Raw genomic sequence first — 10,898 nt, 5'->3', positions numbered from 1 at the left:
TTCTGATTCTGAATTGTTGCGTATTACAGATACCTGGTTTTAAACGTTCTAGCGTTAGGTACTTCCGTTTTATTTTTTACTTCCTTTTTTGAACTTTTTTCATTCGCAAATATACTGAACACTTACAAGCGATTATTATTTTAAGGAAGGCTCTCAATCGTGTGGGATAATCAGTTCACCACTGTTTATTTGCAATAAAAACCTGGTAGACCGTTACAGTAAAAATACGACTAATAAATTTAAGAAAGAATATAATTGGATTGTTTGGTTATCCTTTATAAAAGCGAAATGGGAGATTGACAGGTGCTAATTTAAGAAACCAAGTTTTCAAACGCCTTGTCTCAAATAAATAAGATGGTGATTTAAAAAAGAATAAAAAAGCAGCAATCCAAACTGTAAATAATAGAATAAAACACTGAGAAATCACCACAGATTAATTTCAAAAATCTCGTCGTTATCGAGCAGTCCCGGAACGTTAGAATGTGCCATTTTTTTATCCTCGTGTGCTTTGCCCATCTCTTCAGCAAACTTCTCCAAATAGAGATCCTGAACCAGAGAAGAGAAGGATGAACGGAAAACGTGGAGAACACAATTGATCCAATTCCTAACTCGCTTTTGTCAAAAACGTATCTAGTAGAGCGTTAGGAAGTTGTGTGTCCTTAATTAAGGTAAAGTGATAAAAGTAAAAATCACAAAGAAATGTACAGTCAATCCAAATTTGTTTATGTAGGTGACCATAAAACTTTCGAATTGTCCTCAAAAATCGCATTAATCAACCTAGGTATCAAACAGCAAGATAATTAATTTTTACTTTCTTCTAGGTTTGAGACACAGCTACTCGCAATAATCGTCAGAAAAGAACGACTTGAGTTAAAGGAACAGAAGAACACCATTGTCCAAAACATATCCAATGGAAAAAAGAAACTCCAAGAACTTGAAGATAAAATTTTGATGTTGTCCGAATAATATAAAAATAGGCTCCTAAATGAAACTGAAAGATCTATATTGGATGACGTAAACCTTTGTGGAGACTCTTAAATCTATCGAAGTGACTAACCAACTCAACGTAGCCCAACAGATCGAAGAAAAATCGATGCCATCAGAGAGGTAAAGTTCCAGCTCTATACTTAAACAGGGTTATTTAGAGTGCCCACAAAGAGGTTCAATTTTATTTTTTATTGTGAATGAACTGGATAAGGTAAATGAGATGTATAAATATTGGATGAAATGATATATTAATATTTTCAAGTATTCTATAGAGTAAAGTTTCAGATCCTCAAAGCTTGACAAAATGCAGGTGAGTGGGACAATGTCCGCAATGACTTACAGAAAATGCTAATTATACGGTGAATTCGTCCGGACCGCGTCTCAATATGTGTGGCGTCGTTTGTAACGAATAATTTTGGGTCAAAGTACCCTCTTCTTAACATACAAGACGTTTTCATCGAATCTCATCCACAAACTTCTTTAATTTTCATCTTTTCTCCCGGAGTTATTGGTCGTGTTTGAATAACTCACTAAACTAGTACCCGACTCGGGCAATCTTATAGATCGCCATAAAATAAAACATGGCAAAAAGTTTCCCTTTCTCTAGTACAAGGACAGTCCTCCATTGCCAACAGAATGATCTGAGAAGACATTAGAGAAGTTAGGTAAATTCTATAATTAAAGGAGCACTGGATATTCCTGCCCAATTGACACTTATTACTTTGTTGAATGCAAAATTGGCCACTTTTACTTTAAAGTTTTCAAAGTCTCCACCAACAACGAAGACTGGTCTGACCTTTCCTACCAAAATGACAGTTAAAGTTAGTTAATAGCACTTCTGCGTTGCCATAAGCATAAAAATGAAGAAAATTGGAAAATTGGGGTTAGAGATGCACTTGTTAATATTCTTTCGTAATTATAATTGGTTTCATAATTTTTCTTTCCTTTTTAAAATCTCAAAAATGCTTTAGTTTCTAATTTTTTAGTATTTTTGATTTTACTGTAAAGTCTTGTCTATTAGAATAACTTCAAAGGATCCGTTTATAACAGCTTGATTTCTTCTTTCCTCGTATTCTTTTTTGACATTTTCTAAAATCTTACTAAGCGACAGATTTTGATGTTTATTTTTTTATTTAATTTGATTGATTTTTGTAAAACAGTTTACTATCCGTATTATATGATCGAATAATGTCAATTATGAAGTCAAGTCATGACCACTATAGTCGGCAGGTTTCCCATTAAGTTGAAATCTGTACCCCTTGACCACAGAGAAACCGTTTTGCATAAAGATGACTTACACCAACTACCTCTTTGGTTTATTGACAAATTTCTCCAACCATTTTGGGGTGGAATTTGGATTTGATTTTAAGAATGTCTCCTCAGAGAAATATAAGTTTTAATTCATTTTCGTTATTATGTAACATCTATCAAGATCTGATTTTTTAGGAATATAAAAACTGTAAAAAAGTAAAAATAAAATTTTGAACACTGAAAATGAGGGTATTTTAAAGCAAGGAAAATAATTTTTATCTTAGCTTATTACAAAAATACTCATGTCTACCTAGTAAAAGATCCCTCAATAAAAATAATATATCAGTCCACTTTATAGTCAAATACATTGTCATACAAACATATAAAATGTACATGTATCAAACGCAAGTATCACATTTTGACTTGTTAGAATATGACTTGCTTTTTGATGGAATCGCCCCCGGAGAAGTAACTTCAACAGTCATTTCATCCCCCGTCAGTGAAGTACCACAACTATTCTCAACAATATCTCCCGTCTTCTGCCTCTTGGCCGAACTCTCATCAGGAGGCTACAGTCACGCCAACAACCTTACCATCCAGTGAAGACACTCCTCATGAACCATCACATCCTCAACCACTCTATTCTCCCAGTCCAACGACAACATTGTCCTTTCTAATAAACCACCTAGACTGACTACTTTTCATCATGAATAGTGAGGATCCCTAAATTCTGCAACGTGGCCGCAATGTCGTGTGTTGACATTCCTAAATCGTCACTCAACACTGGCAATAAAATCTGGTTGTACCCTTAATTGTGATCGACTTTGAATCAGCTAGAGAAAGTCTTCTAATCACACTTGACTTCCAATATGCCATATAAGCAGCCCGCCCGTGTTCAGTAAGTGGTTTCTCTGGGGAGCCAGTCTTCCCTTCTCTCCGTGACAGAGCATAGCTCAATTCGATCAAAAAACGTCCAAATCCACGACGTTGAAAAACCGGGAGAACCATGATACATGATAAATTATAGTTATGTCCGCTGTTCTTTTCTTTCGAGAAATACCCCACAAAGTCCCCTTCGACGGAAGCACTCTGAGGGCGAAGAATCATCACGTAGAACATGAAAGGTTCAACATCGTAATAAAGAGTTTTGTGCAGCAAAAACAAGCGTGACAACAAACAGAGATTTTGGCAGTAAATTTTGTCATTGTTTCCATCAACTTCAAACACTGCAATATTTCCGTGACGGTAAATCTCATTTCCAGGCGGGAAAGTCATTTGACACACAGCCTGACAGTCAAAATTAGTCAATAACCTCATGTCTTGCTAAAATTTTTGCGGTCTTCATATAAACGAGACACTTTGAACACAAAAATAACCGCGAAAGGCTATTCCGTGATCTTAGAGTAGTACCTGGAGAACTCCTGGGGATACGGAGAAGAGTGCCAGGCTGGAATTTCATGAGGACCAATAATAATTCGGGGAGTGGAAGCTTCTGACTTGGAAGGCTCATCTTCGTCCAAATTGGAATTTTCCGTAAAAACAGTATCGAGTGAAGAGAGGTGTGCCATCTTGAATATCTCACGGTCTTCCGCGGTGATGTACTCCGGCTGCCCTGTCATCATGAGGGTTGTCTCAATCACTGCAGTAATCTCAAGACCAAAACAACCACTGGAGTCATTTTTTGTATTCCGACGGGATTTGATTTTTTGAGGACATTTCCCACATCTCCAAGTCTCAATTTGCTCGCTAAACTCAGGCACATTGACAGAGCACTCAGAATGGTCTACCAACATTATAAACAAGAGAAACATATCATCCCACAGTCAGTGCACTGAAGAACTAGGCTGTTGGAGGAAGGGTTGATCAAATCCTTACAGACGGGACAGATCAAAGGAAATTTAACATTCTTAAACTAAAGAGGATTGAAATACCTTAACGTTGTAGGTCATGTACTGATAAGTGGGTATTTCTGTGACTAACTAAGTGGTTTAATCAAAGAAGACTACTTTAACGTGTTTGTCTGGCAACATAATTATGAGATTCTGAGAGACGGCCTGGGCAATTGCCTCGTCTAAATATTTTTCCAAAGTCGCGTTTTTTGGGAGTGATATGTCATAAGTGAGGGTGATGTGTTGGAGGATTGTTGAAACTGAAATTAACGGGAAATTTGGGAAATTGAGTTCTTGAATAAACTCGGGGACCAGAGGAGTCAAGTCAGTCACACAAGATATATTTATTTTCCGTTTTTTCCGATTTCGTAATACTTCTGAAGTAATAAAAACGAATCGGCCATTGACTATTAAACGAGAAACTTTTCCGATTCTTATTGATTTCATTAAAAGAAAGTAAAAATCAGATATTTTCAACTGCGTATTTAGTTAACAAAATGTACGTTTTTGTTTATAGAGGTGACCTTTTGGGATAGTCGGTAGAACTCCGGGAGACGATTTATTTTTACTAGTGAGTTTATGGAATCCAAAATGACGTCCATTGGCCAAGAATCAAATATTGCTCATTTACCACAAGAATTGGATAATAAAATACAATTATATATAATACAAATAATTATATTTTTTAATATATAGTTTCTGATTTTTATAATATTAAGTAAATTCTTATTATAAAATACAAGCATAAATTATGTACTAAAGAATTGAAAAAATGATAAATTGGGAATGAAATTATCAGTCATGTGAGGATCCTAAACAGCCTACGATTATTTCAAGTCTACCAAAAAGAGCTGGATAGCTCATGTAGGCACCTATGCTAGTCAATGCTTAGACATTTCGAAGGCTCTCGACAGCGTTTGGCACCGAAACCTGCTGGAAAGGATCCAACTCTGTAAACCACCGGAAGAGGTCTTTTTGTGGTACAGTACTTCCTCTCAAACCGTTGCTCTTTCGTTTCCGAATCGGGCTATCGCTCCAGGAACATCAAACCCATAAGATTTTGTCTGTTAAACACCTCTACGCTTTTCTTGAGATTGCGATTTTTTGGAGGCTGTCTAGATCGTCTGTATTTTCTAGTAGCAATCCGACATGTTTAAGGTCGTTATTTAAGATTAGTGGTAGTGTTGTCCTTGGCCTGCCTCGAGAAATCCCAGAGCATTAAAAGTATGTTTCCATGATGTCATTGGGAGGAACTGAGGAATCCATCCGTAGTATGTGGCCGAAGAGTCCCCATCGGCTCTTAGTGATAATTGCATCGAATTGTTCTGTTCTGAAAACGGAGTATAAGTCTTGGTTCTTGATCTTCACTGGATAGTGTATTTTCAATAATGATCTGAGTTGTTTTCTGTGAAAAGCATCGAGATTTTCTACAAATTTCTGGTTCAGTCCCCCATGTTCCTGAGTTGTATAGTAAAATGGGCAGGATGAAAGCATTTTACAAACGTACTTTTACGGGATTTGTGAGATGGGTGTAGCTTAGCCATATCGATTTAAGCCTCTTCAGTGGTAACAGTATCTTTCTTCGTTGGACATCTTCCCAATCACCAAGCAGTGGCCCGATTTTTCTTGATCCCCTCCATATCTCGTCAGTAACTTTACTTTCTCGTTTAACTGCAATGAACTCAGTCTTTTGTTCGTTCATTTTCAAAAACCACTTTCCAGATACTTCAGGAGCGTAGTCAAGTGCAATTCTGATATCATTCATTTCTTCTAAAACAAATTCTATGTCGTCCGCATATATTAATTCTATGATACTGGTTGGGCAAATTTTAGCTCTCAGATCACGAAGAAGAGCTCCCAGATAGATGAAGAATAAGATCGGAGATAAGGAGTCACCTTGTGAAGTGCCAATGTGTTTTTTGAATTTACGAGAGTGCTCCGAGCCAACCCACACTTCCAGATCAGCGTATAACTGATGAGCGAGTGAGTTTGGTGAGTATTTTAAAAGTTCTCCATTCATACCATCAGTACCCGGACTCCTATTATTCTTTAATTACCGCAGAGCAGTTTGTATCTCAGTGATGGTATTTAGAACAGTTAAACTTCTAGGATCTTCAACAAACTGAAATATGTGTTCATCGTCAGTTCTGAAGAGGTACTCGAAGTAAGTAGCAATTTTGTCGGCCATCTCTTTTTTATCAAGCAGATTAGATTTTCATCGATATTTCAGAAAAAATATTCACGAAAAAAATATACTTTAAAAATAGATTCTATTCTAAGAAATTGTGAAGACTTACCGGCAGCAAAAAACGTACAAAAACTACTATTTCCGATGCTCGATGCAAAGTTGAATGAATGTATTTGATTAAATGAAAATGTATTAATCTTCTAAGCAAAACACCAATTTAGTTATAAATAATTTCCTATAAATAAAGTGTATTTAAAACTAAAAAAAGAAAATGGGAATTGAATTTTATTTAGAAAAAGTTTTTACTAATATTCATAAAAAATAATTTTAGCTGATGATAAAGAGTTGTAGGGTGAAGTCGGGTTGTTGTGAAATTAACAAAAATGCAACTTGAATTAAAAACATTGATTTTATTCGCGAATAGGCTATTTCACGAATTTGCAAAAAATTTTTGAAGAGGTCAAAATTGCCAATTCTTTGAGCAGTTACTGTATAAAAATTTATTACTTTTATGGACATAGAAGTTTACTTTAACCAATATTCTTTAAAAAGTTTCTCTTCCTGTTTTTTGTCAGCTTCAACAGTCCCTCCGGCCTCTAAACTCGTAGGAACCAAACTTGAATTATTTTTGTTCGTTGTGAACTTTATAAAATAAGAATTATTATTTACATTGCTCGAGTCTCTATAAGTTTTTTTTAAATAAAATTTAATTAAAAATATTATTTTCAAACGTTATATCAGATATGTCGTTTGGTTTTCTCTTCATGTATATCGAATATTAGATCTAATTTATTAAATACATTTTTTTGAATTTAAACATTTTCTAATTTGCTTAAACATATTGTTTTTAAAAATTTTAATAAAGTTAAAAATAAAAGTTCGATTAGTGTTCGAATTAATAAAAAATAATGAATAAATGTTTATTTTGATTTAAAATTTTAGATGAATTTTGAAGGTGTAACTTTTTTGTTAGAAAATAAAAATCAGACTCTTTTTATCTAAAATAAACTTATAAAATCGATTTTTAAAAATTCTAATTATTTTGGAATTTAATTCCATCAAAAAATACTTCGAGGTAACAGTTGAAAGTTTAATTAAAAAAGTTAAAAATAATTAAAAAACACAGCTTCAAATGAATGTATGTTCAATTTTTTAGACAATTTAAAATGATTTCAAAATATTTTTTTAATGAAATTTTCATGCATTGAAACAATATTCCTAGAAAGTTGATCTAAGATATTGTTATGTTCTACAGTTTGAATTTAAGTTTAATGGGATCAAAAATGCTAATCACCGCAATAGCATGTGTTTTTATTCTTTATGATTTTAGGAATGTAAATAGAATTTGTTGGTTTAAATGTCTATTCAAAGATGAGCATATTGATTTGTTTTGATCAAAAATCCATTAAAAATCAAAATAGCTAACATTAACAGATTAGTCTGAGTTTTCAGTGATAATTCTCTTATTAATAACCCTAAATCTTATATAAAACAGAAAATTATTGAAATTCCAACATTATAAAAATGCTAAAAATCAGACAAGGAAGTATCCCCAAACACTGAGATTGTTTCAATGCTATCGGCATCGCTATCAGTTTCGCTTTCTAAAAATAGATATCTTTTTAGATTTAATATTTTAGAATACAGATCATTTTCAGATGTAAGCTGATTGTTTTCCTCTCGAAAGTTTCTGCAAATTTAAAAAAAACTTTGTATATACAATTTATCTATTGTATTATCTAACATGTGATTCTCTTCTAGACAACAAAATAATTTTTGATTTTAAAATTTGATTATTATATTCTGCTCAGGGTAAAAAGTTAAAAAAATTATTTTTTAATGTTAAAAAAATTATAATTTAAATTAAATAAAATCTTATTTTCTTCTTTGAAAATATCTTAAATTTATTAATTTTTGTAAGATGTTAGATTTGTTGTTTTTTGATTATCTGAATCATTTTAAATTTATAATTTTTAAAAGTTTATTATTTATAAATATGTCAGTAGTCTACAATTAAAGGAGTGGCAACCACAACAATTATGGATTTATTATGAGAAAATTATATTTGTAAAATTAAAAGTAAATGGTTTTTAAGTCGATACAATCTAAATTTTTTTTAGTTTTTTTATTATGTCCGTCTTTCTAAATATTTTAACTAGAAAGTTACAAATTAAGTATTCTACTCAAATTTAATACGAAAAATAATTTTTCGGGATATAAAAAATAAAATATTTTTTTACAAAATCTAATCAAACTTTTAACAGATCTGCACAAATTTCCTAAATATTTTGTGTACCAGTTCTATTATTTTTAAAAGCACGTTCACAGAACAAAGAATGTAAATTAACTAAGGTCCTTTTTGTGCCACACGTTTCGAGATTTTATTCTCCAAGCTTCTCCATCGGTATCTGTTTCTCACGTCTTCTAGTTTTTTTCTAATTTTATTAAGAGCCTTGTTTAGAAGAACAAGGAGAGTGACTCAAAGTCTTTCTTTGAAAGATGTTTTGTTTTCATTGTCAAAGTAATTGTCTATTGTAATGTTGGCGGGAATGTTTATGTCAATTCAAAGTACATGACCAAATAGCCTCCATCTTGATTCGATAATTTCAGTGCTTATTGGATCCGATAATTTCATAGAGTACAATTTCTTGTTGGAAATCTTTGTTGGCCAATCTAGGCCAAGTAAATTGTGTAATAGCTTTCGATAAAATGTGTCTATTTTCTTGAGTTCTAACTCTGTGACTCTCCATGTACCCGAGTTGTAGACAAGTACGGTTTTATATACAAGTTGTATAACCTTATTCAGAGCTTTGTTTTTATTAGCTTTGGTCGACTTGCATTTTCTTATACATTGGACTGGATAGCACCATTCTATATATCATGCTATCATAAAGTACCGATCTCAGTTTCCTTTTTTTCCTTTAGTTTTCATCAATATGTTTTAATTCCTTTTTAATTCCCTTGTGTTCGGTCTTTTCTTCATTAACATGTAGGGACCAATTCTTAAATTCGTTGGGAATTTTTTTAAAAACAAGTTCAAATTCCAAATACTTTTCTGACTCAAAGTCTATGTCATCTGCATATATAATGATCCGCCACATGCCAGGTCCTCCACATTTAGTTCTGAGAGCTCTCTTTGAGGCTTCCCCGTATACGATGAATAAAACCCAAGATAGAGAGTCCCCCTGAGGTGTTCCAACCGTAGTCGTGAAAAGCATCAATGTCATATTCCTAAGCCGTACAGTTTATTCAGTACTAGATAAAAGAAAACGGATCAGCCATGTATTATCTTCATCCAGAAAACTTCAAAATTCTATTAAATTCTATTAACTAACTAAAATACTTAAATCATTAATTGTGACCGGTTGAATACGAGCCCAGGTTGAATACGAGCCGTTAAAGTGGCGTTAATGCCGTTAAATCATATTAGGGTTAGGGTTAGGGGTTAGGGTCTGTTTTCTTTAGTGTCATTTTTATGATGAATCTGTTTATAAATAACGTTGAAATCATTTATAGTTAGAGTTAAAGTTAAGGTTAGAGTTAAAGTTGTTACAAACTTGCCAAAAAATTTAATGTAAATTATAATCTGCTAATGTTGCAATTTATAATATCAAAAATAAAAAATAATTCACATTATAATTTGCTAATGTTGTAAAGAATTTTACTGGAAAAAAGTTAATTTTCATGTTTATCTACTATTTATTTTTATCTTAAATGATACATATTTTTTTTAAATAGAAGGTAATATTTTGAAACGAAAGAAATTGTTAAGGACAATAAGAAGAAGAACTGATGGCGATCCTGTTTCCCCTCACTATTGCTTGGGACACGTTCTCTTACGGAGGACTATTCATTCTAAATTATTAGAAGGGGGAATACGCTCGGCTTTGAGAGTGCTCTCCAGTGATAGTCCATTCCTTAAGCCTTCAATTGAGATTCATGAAGCTCGACATCCGGCCGCTCCAAGCGACTCACGAAATCTAGCTCTCTCAGGGATTCTTCAGCCATTGTCTGTCTCGGACGACGACATTAAAGCCGGAATTTTATCCTTCGCTCCAAGCAGCGGGGCGGGTCTAGACGGGCTGCGACCAGGACATCTTAAGGACCTAATCTCGCCGGACACTGGAAACTCGGGATCACGGCTTCTTTCGTCGATCTGTTCTCTTATCAACAGAATGCTTTCGGGAGATCTTCCAGAGCTAGTCCGTCACTTTTTCTTCTCTGCAAAACTGATCGCGCTAGAAAAGAAAGGAGGGGGTGTTCGACCCATTGCAGTTGGATCTGTCTTCCGTCGGCTAGCTTCAAAGATGGCATGCAGGGCTGTTATCCCAACATTAACCCCGCTAATGTGCCCTATTCAACTTGGAGTTGGTAACCTAGGAGGTTGTGAAGCTGCAATACACGGAATCCGTACATTCAACCACATAAACAACAATACCCCCCATATTATTGTTAAATTGCACATCTAACACCATTCGCCGCGACTCTATATTGAAGAACTGTCTTGAATTTTGTCCCGAAATATACAACTATGTACTCAGCTCATACGCGAAACCATCCACCCTCGTCCATGGCCCTTACCA

General features: G+C 33.9%; 1 protein-coding gene across 1 annotated transcript; it reads right to left on the bottom strand.

The window, feature by feature from the left end:
• Window positions 1-5,622: 5,622 nt before the first annotated feature.
• Window positions 5,623-6,147, bottom strand: LOC115227956. The gene has a single exon (XM_029798642.1). It carries the CDS (start codon window positions 6,145-6,147, stop codon window positions 5,623-5,625), a length of 525 nt encoding a protein of 174 aa, XP_029654502.1.
• Between the last annotated feature and the right edge of the window lie 4,751 nt (window positions 6,148-10,898).

The sequence above is a fragment of the Octopus sinensis genome, unplaced genomic scaffold, assembly GCF_006345805.1.
Source record: "Octopus sinensis unplaced genomic scaffold, ASM634580v1 Contig08738, whole genome shotgun sequence".
NCBI lineage: Eukaryota > Metazoa > Mollusca > Cephalopoda > Octopoda > Octopodidae > Octopus > Octopus sinensis.
This window is presented reverse-complemented; position numbering and strand designations above follow the sequence as displayed.